Raw genomic sequence first — 14,230 nt, 5'->3', positions numbered from 1 at the left:
TCTATCTTGAAGTCTTGGAAACTTTCTCCATGAATGAGGGTCAAAGTCAGTGCTCCCCTGGGAGTCAGGGCGCTCCAGAGCAGACAGAAAAATATTCCTGGTGCCCTGGGTTTCCACATCTTTGTAATATAACAGTCATGTTTTATGTTCTTTGTAGGTGAATATTGGATTGATCCTAACCAAGGATGTGTTGAAGATGCTATAAAAGTGTACTGCAACATGGAAACAGGAGAGACCTGCATTTCTGCCAACCCATCCACTGTGCCCCGCAAAACGTGGTGGGCCAGCAAGTCCTCTGACTTAAAGCCTGTTTGGTATGGCCTTGATATGAACAGGGGATCACAGGTAAATAAATGCAGTCACTCTGAAGAATTGGCTTCTGTAAAGCTTGTTGCCTTGTGGTTTGGAACTTCATCTGCTGCTCTAAGCAGGTTCTGCTACAGTCACAATGTTATAGTTGGTAATTGACTAGCTTATAACCAATTGAATAAAATGGAACCTGCATGAACAGACTAAAAAAAACCTCAGGAATTTGTCTTGTAGAAAAATTGCTTGTTTTTTATAGAAACACTGACACTTCGTGAAACATTTGTCAAACTCGTGTGCAAATCAATTAATTTATAAGGCCCATTTGCAAACTTTGTTTGTTTATAAGGCCCAAATAGTCAAACTTTGTTTGTTCTGCTTCTAAATACAAGACAAACCCTACAGAAAGCAAGTTAATAAATTGGCATTATATCAGGTGCATTGTAAAAGAGTTTTCTGTGCTTGATGTTTCTTACCTGCTTCAAGGTTGCCCTGATGCATTATTTAATATGTAAGAATCCCTTTCAGAAATTAGGCAGAATTCATTCCAAAGCTTGGCATATCTGTGGAGGCCAAAATTCCTCTGACTTGTGCAGTTGCAGAGAATTATGATCAAAATTCTCCCTGTTACAGAATGTCTAAATTTCTTTGTCCTGAACTGGCAGTAAATTACAAAAGAAACCACCCTTAGATTTTATGTAATAGGGCTCCTCCTAGTCATGTCTGAAAGATGACAATAATGGCAGATGTTTCTAAATTCACCAACTCCTAATCTCAGTTAATTGATCTATTTCTTTATCTCCAAAGTTTGTGTATGGGGATACAGCTGTCACTCAGATGACATTCCTGCGCCTCCTGTCCAAGGAAGCTTCCCAGAACATCACCTACCTTTGCAAAAACAGTGTTGGCTACATGGATGACCAGACGAAGAACCTGAAGAAAGCTGTGATTCTGAAAGGGGCCAATGACCTGGAGATCAAGGCAGAGGGAAACAGCCGCTTCAGATACACTGTTCTGCACGACAGCTGCTCTGTAAGTTTGGGGCTTTTGCCCAAAAGGACTTTTGTACATTTTCATTTCCCTCTTAAGTTAGAAAAAACCACTCACACAAGGAAGTAATTAAAGTTCTGCAGGATCTTTGTAATGAATTGTAGACATGACTGAACAAACAGGGATTTTGCTATAATTCCAGCTTCACATATTAAAAGTCTGCTCTATTTAGTGGCTATTTGCAAATTCCTTCTTAGTGAGAATACTGAGATACATATCTTGGCATTTTGCATTTCCCAGTACTTGTTTAGGTCTGAGTGGAATCACACAAACTGGTGAGATAACCACAAACTTTTGTCTGCCAGATGGTCAAGATTATTGCAGCAGTTCTGAGGAGAAAACTTACTGGTACTATGACTGAGCTGGAAAGGAAAACTCTCCCTAAAAGTTCATGGTGGGCACAGAAACCAGGAAGTAGTAGATTTTTCATGTTCAAGAGCAGTTTCAGCCAAGACCAACATACTGGCAAATATTCCTAAATCTAGTTTTGCACCTGAAAAAAGTTAAGTACTCTCTGTGCTTTAAAGTAAGCCCACAATTATACGTGAAGGCACGTATTATGAACACCTAGAGAAGAATTTCATAGCATAAGAGAAAAATCAGCCCTGATGTGTCAGTCTCATATATCTACTCATTAGAGACATTTCAAAATACCCAGGTGCAGTGCAGACAGTGTTGCTCAGGGTGCAGTGACACCCTCCTGAACAATCAGACAACTGACTCACCAGCTGCACTTCAGGCTGGTTTTGACATGAGCCCTGGCCTAATTTTTAATTTTCCCCCCCTTCTTTTCCCCCTAGAAACGTAATGGGAACGTGGGCAAGACTGTTTTTGAGTACAGAACGCAGAACGTGGCGCGCTTACCGATCATCGACATTGCTCCGGTGGACATTGGCAGTACCGACCAGGAGTTTGGAATTGAAATTGGGCCAGTTTGCTTTGTGTAAGAGCAAGGGGGGAGTATAACACACTACCCAGCAACAGCAGCAATTAAACATGAACTTAGACTGATTGAAGTTAATCCTGAGACTCTTGAAGTAATGGCTGATATTGGATCAGCATTGTATATACAGCTCTTTCTAAATGCCCGGCCTCCTTTTGAATATTTATTTTACTTACAAACCTTCTGTTTTCAATGATTGAAACCAACTGTTTAGTACAATTTTAAGAAGGTTGATGAAAACCTTCTAAAAGTAATATGAATCCTTTTCCTCAGTTTTGTTTCAAATTATTTTGACATTTCCAGGTATTCAAAATAGATAGATTTAATGTGGAACTATGTAAAAGCTCTAATGATTATTTCTTTTGCTTTGATGTTACTGAATAACAGAAAAGTAGAGCACTTTTGTGAACTGTTGGCTGTATTTCCATCATACCTGCTCCCTCTACCCCAGTTTGTGTTCCTTTGGTTGCCATTCACAGAAATCTGTCTTTTATAGAAGAAAATCTCTTCAGACAAGACCATCTTAATTTGGCATTTTTTTTTCTTGCACTTTTCTATGTAAGTCTGCTCAGAAGAGTGATCCATAGCCATGGTTAATTTATGAAGTAAAAACATTACTGGGGTAAATATGAGTTTTCAGTAGGAGTGTCCCATATCTTAACTTTTAAGGCTAGATTTCACTTCTCACAATGTATCTGTGTAATTCCATTAAATTATCCTTAATCTTCAAAATATGTCTTAAACCCAATACTTGTTGATTTTCCAATATTAGCCCATCTAAGAAGCCATTACGTATCAAATTATACTGATGTCTTATATATGGTGCCAATTTCTGTGTGTTGCAGACCATTCACATGTATACCAGACCAAATTGCTAATAAAGAAAGTTGAGAAATTCCTTGGTTTTAGCTGACATCCAGAAATACATCACCAGTAATTTGACTTGCTGGCCTTGAGTTGTCAAGGCAGGAAAATTCCATCATTTCTTAGCATGAGCTACCTCATCTCTGGAAGTTGGGATGCAATTAATATTCCTGGTTTTCTTTTAGGTATTAAAAGGTGCTATGCTTCTGTTGTTATTTCAAGATAGGAGATAGGCAGGGCAAAAAAAAAAAAAGCAACAAAGTGATGGTGCTAAATGACTCTCTAGAAGGCTGATGAAATAAAGATGCCTACTGTCAATGTCATGTTCAGAGCTTAGCTGTTAGGCTTACAGTGTTTGAGAGAACAATGTTACAGTGCATTTATTTGTTGGTCATTCAGTATATAGAATGTTTTGTACCTCCAACATGCTTTATTTTGTAAAGTATGTGGGTACAAACTTACTTAGGTTTTTTGTTTCTTTACTGCATCTGTGCTCTCCACGTTTTTTTTTGTTTGTTCCTTAAAAAAAAAAATAAACAGCTGGGGCTCTCCCTAAAGAAAGTCATGCACATAGCTTTATTCATGTATCTTTGCAAAGCATTTAATTAAATACATGCTTCTCGCTATGTAAGTGGTTTCCTTTTTGTAAAACTCCTTCCAGTGTGTTCATTCCATATCAGTTCATTCCCAGGAAATTAAAAATAGAAGTACTTAATTGTTGTTTGGTTGCTGTTTGCATAAATCATTTGTAAGGCATTATGAAATATTTTGAAGACAGGAGTATTTGTAAAGTATCTTCTGTGTCAGTTTTATGAAGGAAATCAGCAGGCCTAGAAAATCTACATAAATAATATTGTTTGAGACTCCAGGGAGAATTTTTATTCAAGAGTGAAATGTGATTTGGCCAATTCCTGGTGGCAGTGGGAGTTCACACTGATAGGTGACAGCTTCTGGACAAGACATAAAGTTGCATTTATAGTGAAGCAGGCAAGAACTTCCCTTTCCCTGCCCTAAAGGGGCAGGGTCTTTGCAGGTTTCTAGATTGCCCAAATGAGGTGAGGGCTGGGAAGCTGACAGGTTCATGCTGATGTTATCTGTTTGCTTTTACTGCCCATGCAGGAACTTCATGATTTCTTTCTTACTGGCATGAAATAATTTCTATAAATATGTGACTCAGGGGTTAACTTACCATTCTGGTAGAGAACTTTTAGATAATGTTAATTTCAAGCTGCAGTGTAAAGGCTTGCTGCAATATGTTCAAGCAAAGGTGGCTGTGGTCATATCTCTACAGCACATTTATCCAGATGCACAAAAATGAATAACATTTGGAAGACAGGTTTATGTTTGTAACTAGTTTTAATCTCTAACTTTCATCAAGTATTACAATCCATGCTTGGTATAAGTAGTTTGTAAGGTTGTTGAAGGAGAAGATTATTTGATTATGAAAAATACCTTTTCTTTTTTTCTTTTCAAGTGTCTCTTTTTATCTCTATCTCCATATGAAGTGTGCAGTATTTCCTCAGCCAGGTGCTTTGAACACTGAAAAAGAGCTGTAACTAGAGAGCCATCTGAGGTAATATTCTGTAAAAACCAGGGCTGGAGAAGCACTAAAGGAAAGTCTGCTCTGAAGTGCAAGCTCTCAGGTAGTTAACAGAGGAGTCTGTAATGCAGGTGGTTGGACATGCTTTTCTCTTGACTCTGTTTAGAGCATACATAGATACTGCACCTCTTTCCCTGTTTCTGCATTCCTCAGAGTATTGTAGAATCATATTAGGAAGGAAAAAACAAAAAAGTGTGTGGGGGGTGGGCATTTTCTTATCCAGGAAACATGGCACAGCCTCATGCAAATACATCTTTAATTTTATCAACCTAGAATGAATGAGCTAATAATTTGTAGTTTATGAAGTAGCATTAAGTAAATGTCAGCTATAACATTTAGTGAAGTTCTGCCTTAGTGACAAATAGCTTCAAAAATGGTAGGAAAAAGGCACTTCAGAGTGATTAAAATAATATAGAGTGATTACAATAATACAGTATCAGACACTGCATTTAAATTAAATTTGAGTTACAAGAGTTGGTTCTGTTTTTCTTAACTAACCTGTCCTCAGGGAGAAACAAATCCCAGGACTGCCAGCATTGACAGAAAGCTCTTGGTTTCCTAAAAGCAGTAGTGCAATATTTGTTTGGCAACCATTCATTAAAAGCTCATCTAGAAATTAAATTCCCAAACTGCTTCCCTGCCTTCTGCTAGCTTCCGTGTGGTTGTGATAGATAACCAGCTCGAAGTTTTCAGCACTAAAAATGTTCTGAAGAGCACCAGCAGTACCACATGCAGTAGAAGAAGGTACCAAGCAACACAGAAATCTAAGAAAGAAAATGTTATGGCATTACAGCTAGAAACAGCACATCCAAATCCCACAAAAGAGCAAGAAAATTGAAGATTTTTCTTTGCAAAGGCAAGTGAAGAGTCTGAAGACAGTTTAAGAGCAAAAAGCACTATTATTCTTATTGCTATAGAATAAAAGCCCCTGTGGCTTTCTTTTATCTCCTATAACTACCTGAGACTGAGCATAGTAATTGAGCTGGTAAACACTCAGATAACTGATGGATATTTTAATTACTTTTTCAGGAAATGCATGCTATACTGAAAGTTTAATACTCACTGGGCAGTTTTTTCCACTGAGAGAGGATTCCAGAAAGAGTCAAACAATTGCAAAAGGAGAAGCAAAACTAAATGGAAATGTATAAATGCTAATGATGGAAAATAGATTTTCTGCAAATACGCAAATACCACGGAGATAACAAGGTAAAAATTAGAGCATTAGATAGGTTCAAAAATCATGACAAAAGGTAAAACTAAATCAGGAGTTCAATAGCTGAAATAGAAATGCCTTAGAAGCTGTAGACCCATAGGCAAATTTTATTGTGAATTTGCTGCTCATTCCTGTGAGGCAATTACTGTATCTTCAGGATCAGTCAAAGAGAAAAAAAGCAGTTTTTGCTTTTTCTAAAAGCCAGAAGAGAAAGGGCACAATATGAGAGCCTGTGCAGAGCTCAGGAGAGCCTGAGCAGAGTGGTGCAAATATTAAAACTGAGAAGTTTTATGGTATTGCACAACACCAGAGAATTTGATTGCTGATCTGTTTACTGTGCTCTTGGCATTACATGTTTTATCCTTTGCTGGGAGAAGGTCTGGAAAAGTACAAAGGTATCAGGCAACACTAGTTTGAGCAGGATGCTAAAGAGTCCATTTTTAACTCCCTCCCCCATGTTTATTTTGGGCACATTCCCATTTCCTTGCTGGTAGAGTTAGAAGCCATTTTTCTATATTTTCCATTTTTTCATTTCTCTGGCTTAAGTTTTGTTATGTTCTCAGTATCAGAGAGTGCAGCACTATCAAATGTTTATATTGTAAAATTAGTAATTTGTTCCTTCATTGAGGTACTACTGTCCATCCTCCAGAAAAGGCTGCAGCCTTATTCAGGAATGTTTGTGCAGAGAAAAAGAAAAAAACAACCAAGCAAATTCACATTTGCCAAAGCATCACAGAACTGATTTTTTGCCTTAGTCAACTGAGTGAAAAGGATCTGATGCAAACCCAACCACGTATAACAAAAGAACAAAACTACAATTCAGGAAATTTGGTGAAATGTTTCTGCATGTTTGGTATGGTATGATCTTTCCTGCCACAAAGGAGCATGACAATGACAGAAGATGGTGATGACTGCAGGAGCCATCACTGTAATTCAGGAGCCTCTGTCCTCTGAGGAACAAGCTGTGTGATTCCACACAAAAATCAGAGAAAGTCTGAGCATTTCCTTCTGCCATATTGCTGGGGTTTAACCTAACACCAGACAGGCACTTGCCTATTCCTCACCCCCTCAGTGGGCCAGGGAGGAGAATTGGGGAGGTAAAAAGTTTAGAAAATACAAGATTAATTGGATGACAGAAAAGGAAAAGAAAACAATGATAATAACAAAAGAATTCAAATATACAAAGCAATTGCATAGAATGCAGTTGCTCACCCCCCAGTGACCTATAGCCCACCAGTTCCTGAGCAGTGGCCCCTGGCCAGCTTCCACCACAGATTTATGTGTGAGGATGACTCCACATGGTCTGGAATGTCCCTTGGATCAGCTGAGATAGCTGTCCTGGCTGTCACCTCCCAGCTCCCTGTGCTCCCCCAGCCTCCTTGCTGGCAGGGCAGTGTAAGAAGCTGACAAGGCCTCAATATAAGCACTGCTCACTTTGCAGAGGCATTGTCATCCCAAATCCCAAGGCAGTACTGGGATGAAAATTTAACTTTGTTGTAGCTGACATATATAAAGTCAGCCATTTCCTGCTAGGAATTTTGATTCCTGCTTTACAGATGCACCCAAACTGAGAAGAGGAGTGAACAGACTTTTCCAGGTACCTTGGAGATGTTATAACAAATACAGTGAACAACTTTATTTGTTGAATTGATGTTATAACAAATGCAGTGAAGCTGAAATGCAAGTTACAACAGGGATATTCACAAAAACCCACAGAAAGCACATCTCCAGTGTCTCCAGGAGTGACCTTTCAATGACTGCCTTCTCAGTGGATGTGGACTCAACAGCAAAACTTAAATTTTAATCCAGAGATGCCCATGTCTAAGGGGCGTACTGAAAGGAGAGAAAGTTTGGATAAGTATAGATTTGCCAAATAAAACTGCAGGATTAAAAGTAAATGAAAAAAAAAGAAAAAAAAAGATGGTCAGTGGCTTTCTCAGAAGGAGTCAGCTCAAGCCAGAGGGGCTGCTGTGATGGGGAGGCAGCAGTGTGGGTTGCAGTCAGTCTTTCTAGACAATGCTCTAGGGTGAAGCTACTGCAGGATGAAGAGCAGTTCTGAAGATGAGACCCACCAGGATTTTTTTCAGGTGGACTTCATCCATCCTGGAACGGCAATCCCTCAGTGTAGTGGGAGCTAGTTTTTGCTTCCTCCCAATAAACAGGTAGGCAAAAACCTATATAGAAAGTGTCTCTTCATCTCCCAAATCCTAAAACCTGCAAAAAATCTTTCTCTTCTAGTACTTTAAACAGAAGTATCTACAGATTTTTTTTTTTAAGGTCATAACAAGATATAGTTGAGGACATATTATTACAAGCACATGTTGAATTAAAATGTTAGATCATTATAAAAAAATTCATATGCTACTGTAGCTTAAGATTTTTGCATTATGTATCTCATAACATTTCCAGAAGAGAGACACTTGGTTTAAATATTGAGTTTGCCAAACCCAGCTTCTTTTCTGGTGCAAAGGATTGGATATTTCATTGAGCCATCAGGTTTTGGTCTTGGTTGAAATGGGTATGAAATCTGTATTAAGAAACATTTTCTAATTTAATGACTACAATAATGCTGTCTTATTGCCATAAATAATAACCAGTCCTTCAAAAGGACAGTTTTTTTTTTCAAAAAAAAGACACCTTTTCCAGTCTGTGTGAATAACATGCACCTGACAAGGAATACTGAACCTTAGATTTTCCTGGTGAAGCTATCAGGACAGCCACAGCATGGCAAAGTGTTGGGAAGAACTTCCTTTACTAATTCAAAATTCTTGTAGACAGCTCTTCCTCCAGATTACTGCCTGCAAATGGAGGCTTAATACTATTTAGCTGAAACCACAACAAAAGAAGGGTTGCAAATTGCACCCGATTCTTATTTAAAAGTTGATTCCTTTTGCTGTAGGAGGGGAAGTTATTGACACTTTGCCAGCTTCCAGAAGAAATTCCTAGCAGGTGCTCAACCCATAAACCATCATGAGCCCACTCTAAAAGCTGCTTTATCCCTGTCTGAGCTCTAGATGACAAATTACTGGTGGGAGAGGGACTTGGGGGGGTTTAAAGCAGCTGCCAGCCATGGAGGCCATGGAGAAGCCCTGCCTGCCTCCCAGGGGAAGCTGAGGGTGGAACCCACTGAGTTGCAGGTGTTTACAATTTGTTTCAATTAGGGCCTAATCAGGTAGCAAGGTTTTTCACTTAGACCAGGGCTGGCTGGATTGTTGTCATGTTCTAGGGTTTTTTACACATAATTTTTCTAAAAAACAAGGAAATGGGATGGTGCAGTAGTCTCTGTGCCACAGACAATAGGATATCCATGTTCACTGGAAGAAAGGCTCTGCTGTCCTACAAAAGAGCTCCACCCTGGGATGACAACTTGCAGTTAACTGGAAAGGCAAAATTCCAAGGTAATATTAAAGGCTAAATTAGTGATATTTTAAAGTCATTGGTATGTCCTGAAAAACTCCTTGAGGAAAGGCTTTTTCCTCTTGTTTCTTTGTTCTCTCAGAGAGAAGCACAATATGGTGCTGTGAAGTAAATGAGATCAGCTGGTGTAACTGAAGGAGAAGCTGTAGATCAAAATTAGAGATTTCTTGTATCAGTCTTATTAGTGTGTTTTTTCCTGCCTCTCAGTCTGCTTCATGCCTCTTTCAACTTTGTGTACTACAACATTTTCTTCTTTTCTCCAAGACAGCTTGAAAGCAGGTGTTGGTGTTTTCATCTAGATCAGTTTATACTGAGCAGTTCTGGAGGCTTAAAATGTAAGGAAGGCAAACAGGGAATTCATGGGTTCAGCCCTCTGTGGGTAAGAGGTTTTGTTCAACCCACAGTTTTGGATTTATGCACCTTAGTTTTAGACTAACTGTGAAGAAAAATTTACGTTTTTACGGGTTTGTCCCTCTGTGGAAGCAAGTAAAAAGTCTAAAGATGGATTAAGAGCAAAAAACTATGATTTTTTTCTCTTACTGTAGGGTGAGGGCCCCTAGGTTTCTTTGCTCCCCTTTAGCTGCCTGAGACTCAGCATAGTAGCTATTAGATTAATCTATGGATATTTTAATTAATTTTTCAGGAACTTGAGGCTACACTGGAGGCTTAACATTCACAGCACAGTTGGTCTAGCTGAGAGAAGGTTCCATGAAGACAGAGAGTAAAACAGTTGCAAAAGGAGAAGTTAAACTAAATGAAAATGTAGAAATGCTAATGAAGGGAAAAAGATTTCCTGCAAGAATGTAAATATCACAGACAATGTTGGTATTATAGTTTAAAAATCATGAAAAGGGTAACAATCAGCAATTCAATGGCTGAAATAGAAAATGCCAGAGAAACTGGGAATCCATAGATGTTGTCCAAATGGTGTGCTTATGCTAGGAAAAAAAAAAATTGGATTATTGTGTCCAGTGCACCACAGTTTGCTTGCTGGGAGTTTAAAGGTTTTGTTGAAGGGTGTGATTTCAATCAGGTGCTGCAGAGTTCAGAATGTCCACAAGGAACCTATTTGGGCAGAATTGCTATCTGAGTACCAGAACATTCAGACTGTTTTTAGCCTGCCTGTTTTACCTGCTGTCAGACTATTCAGATATTCAGCCCGTGTTAAAATCAGAGGTAATGCTTCTTAATGTATGAAATAAATATGAAAGAAACATGGAGACTGTGATGAATTACTGCTGAGAACCACCTGTGTTAAACCCTGCCCCAAGGGAGAACTTGTGTGCACAAAGGGAACACCTCAAACAACAGACCAGCTTTCTTGTGAAGCTGTTGCCAGTCCTGTGAGGAATTGGACAATATCTTTAGGAACAGCAAAAGAAATCTGCTTTTTGCACAAGCCTGTGAAGAGGACACTGGGTGAGGAATGAATCACAGGTGTGTATAATTTGTTTACAAGTAGGGTCTAATTAGCTAGCAAAGCCCTTCTGCTGGAGCAGGGTTTGCTGCATTTCTGCCGTGTTTTGGAGTGTTTTAAACATCATCTCAATTTAAAAAGTTCAGAAAGGAGATGTTGAAATAGTCCCCATGCCAAGGACTCCAACAGAAGAAAAAGCTCTGGTGTCCTGCAAATGAGCTGCACCTTCAGGTGATGAGCTGTAAGTAGTAGGAAAGGTGAAGTTTCAAGGCAATATTGAAACCTAAACCTGTGATACTTTCTTGGTATGATTCAGGCAACTTTTTTTGACAGGGTTTAATTTGTTTGCATGTTTTGAGGGGTGGGGTTTGATAGGTTGGATTTTTTTGCTGGGGTATTTCTTGGCTTTTTTTTTGGCAGGTTTTTTTTTGTTTGTTTGTTTGGTTGGTTAGACTTTCAGTTTTGTATATTTGTGGTTGTTACTGTTGATTTTTTCTTGTTTTGCCCAAATAGTAATGTGGTGATATAAAAGTACAGATATGCGACAGTCGTAGTAGCCCAATTAGTGGCTCTGAAAAAAATGAAGGCTTTTATATCAACTAAATGCTTTGTGGTGGTCTTGGTTATTTCTTTGTGTTTTCTACAAATGTTCCAGGAAATCAACTTTCATTAGTAGACATTATTAATGGAAGGCTTGATGAGTGTGTGTGCTTTAGACAGCAGCCCCCAAACCTTGAGTTTTAAGGTTGTGTCATTGTTCCCAGCCACCCACCAGCCCCAGTAGCACTGGGCATTGCAAAGGCTGTTTTCTTCTGCTGTGGGAATTAAGAACAGGTGTCTCCAATGCATTTTTCCACCAGCCAGCATTCTTACCAGCTGCTTTTATAAAACTCCAATCAAAGGCTTCCTACTATGTAATTGATGTCAGATTAGTATTATTTTGTACATGGAACTTGCATTTTCTGTAAATAGTAGTTTATTTTCATCATCAATGAGGAGGTTTCCTGCAAGAGCCAGTACTTTTTATGAATTGTTGGCCCTGTTGTTATTAACTTGTTGCATTAAGTACAGTCATGCCTGTGGTGATGCTGCATTTGTGCTGTTTGGGTCTCCCCAGAGCCTCACTGTTTTCCTTCTGTGTCAGCATGTCCAAATTTGCAGTGCCAAAGCAGGGCAGTGTCTTGGCTCAGTCCCAAATTGGTGGGATTTCTTAAAAAAATAATTTCTTTTTTCATGTCTCCTGCTTGGCTTGGGCTAATCAGAAAGTATTCTCTGAGGATGCATAATCCAATATTGTCAATGAGTACTTTTAAGAATTTGATTTTTTTAATCCCTAATTTTTGTATCTGATCTTATTGTAGAGTATCTTTAATGGTCCAATGGTGCAATAAAGATGTAGGGACAGGCTCTGGACTTTGCTCCTTGGGAAAGGCTGAGTGACATCTTTGAGCATTTGACTGTGGGAGAGCGTTCCTGGCCCAGGCTCCTTGGTGCTTAGTTCCTTCTTCTGGCCTCAAGCTTAGGCACTGCCAAATTATTGTTGCTCCTTAAATGTTACTGTGGTCACTGTTGCTCCTTAAATTTTTGCTAAGCTCTGGGGATGACTGAGTTGTATAGCTCCATAAAAAGCTTTGTCAAACTGCTGGTGTTTCTGGCCTGCCCTATGGGAGCCTTATACCCTTTATTTAAGCTGCCCCCTGAAAGGCTGGTAGCCTGTGACTGCCTGGTTATTCGCACTGAGACAGTTTCTTGGATTAGGGAAGGCAAAGATCTTCTATTTCCTCCAACCTGACCTGCTTTGGTGCAAGGGCCCTACTTTGGGTGATGCTGTCACACCTGAAACTCCCTGTGCTTGCAAATGTGGGCCACTGGATGCAGAGGAGTAGGAAAACCAAGAAAGAGAAGATTCCATACTAGTACACCATAAACTGCATCCCTTAGGTTTACCAGGGCTTCCTTCAAACACGGGAACTGATCTTTGAAAAATCATAGTGGTACCAGAGTTGTGTCCTGCCTTGTTCATTTGTTTGAACAAAGGCACAAAAGATAAAATTAAAAAAGGAGTCAGTTTTATGAAACAACAGGAAATTTTATTAAGATATTTTATTATGTGTCTCTGTAAGGAATAGACCAACAACCATATAAAAGCTTACAAAGATGGTTAACCTTCAACACTATAAATGTGTTAACGTGACAGAAGAAATTCACAATTTTGCATCTTTATTGACTTTTACAGAGTGAAGGGAGAAAATTCTCAACTATGACATGCCGATGACGATCTTTGACAGGAGACATTTACAATTGCTTTAAATCCTTTAACTCTTTGGTTTTTTGAGCAAGTCAATAACCCCGACTTGCAGAGTTAGGAGTGAAAAATAGATTAGCACCATCATATTAGTCTTTTACACTTCCCTAATTTTAGTGGTCTTGACCAGCAATGACAGGAAAGTAGAGAAGCACCTTTGACAACAGAATACAATCCAACAATAAAATTATGGTGACTACTGCCATTAAGGTATTAAACTCTTAAGATAAACTGTACCTTTCACACCTAATCAGTACAGAAATAAACAATTTTGTACCAAATGAATCCCCGGAATTGACCACTGCGTCCAATGCATATTGATTGAATTGATTGATTTTTGGTTTGACTCATTAGACACATCCCAGTTTCTGTCCATGTTGAGGTAGTTGAAACAGGGAGGTCGTTCTAGCTTTATGGACTGCATCTTGAAAGAAGGGTAAACTTTGGTACTGGGAGCAATCAGTGCTTTGTAAATTGGCTAACATTCAACTAATAGAACACAGTGTTGTTTTATTAAGTGTTGAAGTCTTATTATAGCACCACGGAGACATGTTTTGAAGATGGAATTCGGTAAAAAAAATAGAGCAAAAAAAAAAGCATTTTTACTGTATTTTGTGTAATAGCAAAAACAAAAATAACCCTTGATATCAAATTGATTTTTTCCCCCAGAAATTTTGTTAATAAATAACTGGGATACAGATGGGCACCTGTACTAGCTGACAAGGCTGAAACAAAGGAGCACAGTTGGAGTGTGAATCTGTTTGCTGGGGTTTCAGAAAAAGCAGGATCTTTGATTTATAAGAAGCAGACTGGGCCAATGTCCACGCCAAATTCCTGATCAGGACCACCAATATCTAATGGTGCAATATCAACCACTGGCAGCCTCATGGTCTTGCGCGTCCTGTATTCGAAAACTGTTTTACCCCACTCACCAGTGTGTTTCTGTGAAGTTGAAGAGAAAAGAAAAAATTGTTAGAGACATGAGTGATGGCCTACATGGCAGTCATCCCACAGGATTTCAGATTTCCTATTTCTGCAATAACAAACACTCTCAACTGGTTGCCATGTCTGTGGAAATGACCCCAGGAGGGAGAACTCGTGGACAGAGTTAGTGT

General features: G+C 39.0%; 2 protein-coding genes across 13 annotated transcripts in view; one reads left to right on the top strand and one right to left on the bottom strand.

Moving 5' to 3' along the window:
- The window catches only part of COL5A2 (collagen type V alpha 2 chain), a 172,560-nt gene extending 158,679 nt beyond the window's left edge, over positions 1 to 13,881 (top strand). For 5 of the 12 annotated variants that reach the window (XM_064433797.1, XM_064433807.1, XM_064433808.1 and 2 more), the window contains 7 exons: positions 158 to 345; positions 1,114 to 1,338; positions 2,157 to 5,619; positions 5,793 to 5,969; positions 6,605 to 8,138; positions 9,236 to 9,374; positions 10,037 to 13,881. In XM_064433797.1, coding sequence (XP_064289867.1) covers positions 158 to 345; positions 1,114 to 1,338; positions 2,157 to 2,303 — 560 coding nt within the window. In that variant the 3' untranslated portion in view covers positions 2,304 to 5,619; positions 5,793 to 5,969; positions 6,605 to 8,138; positions 9,236 to 9,374; positions 10,037 to 13,881. The remainder of the gene's footprint in view (positions 1 to 157; positions 346 to 1,113; positions 1,339 to 2,156; positions 5,620 to 5,792; positions 5,970 to 6,604; positions 8,139 to 9,235; positions 9,375 to 10,036) is intronic. The other 7 variants (XM_064433801.1, XM_064433798.1, XM_064433804.1 and 4 more) reach the window with 7 other exon arrangements.
- COL3A1 (collagen type III alpha 1 chain) overlaps positions 12,879 to 14,230 on the bottom strand; it is a 48,670-nt gene continuing 47,318 nt past the window's right edge. The window contains exon 51 of the mRNA XM_064433809.1: positions 12,879 to 14,057. Coding sequence (XP_064289879.1) covers positions 13,911 to 14,057 — 147 coding nt within the window. The 3' untranslated portion in view covers positions 12,879 to 13,910. The remainder of the gene's footprint in view (positions 14,058 to 14,230) is intronic.

The sequence above is a fragment of the Passer domesticus genome, chromosome 10, assembly GCF_036417665.1.
Source record: "Passer domesticus isolate bPasDom1 chromosome 10, bPasDom1.hap1, whole genome shotgun sequence".
In the NCBI taxonomy this organism is placed as follows: domain Eukaryota; kingdom Metazoa; phylum Chordata; class Aves; order Passeriformes; family Passeridae; genus Passer; species Passer domesticus.
The sequence above is the reverse complement of the archived record's forward strand: the minus strand, read 5'-3'. Positions and strand labels throughout refer to the sequence as shown.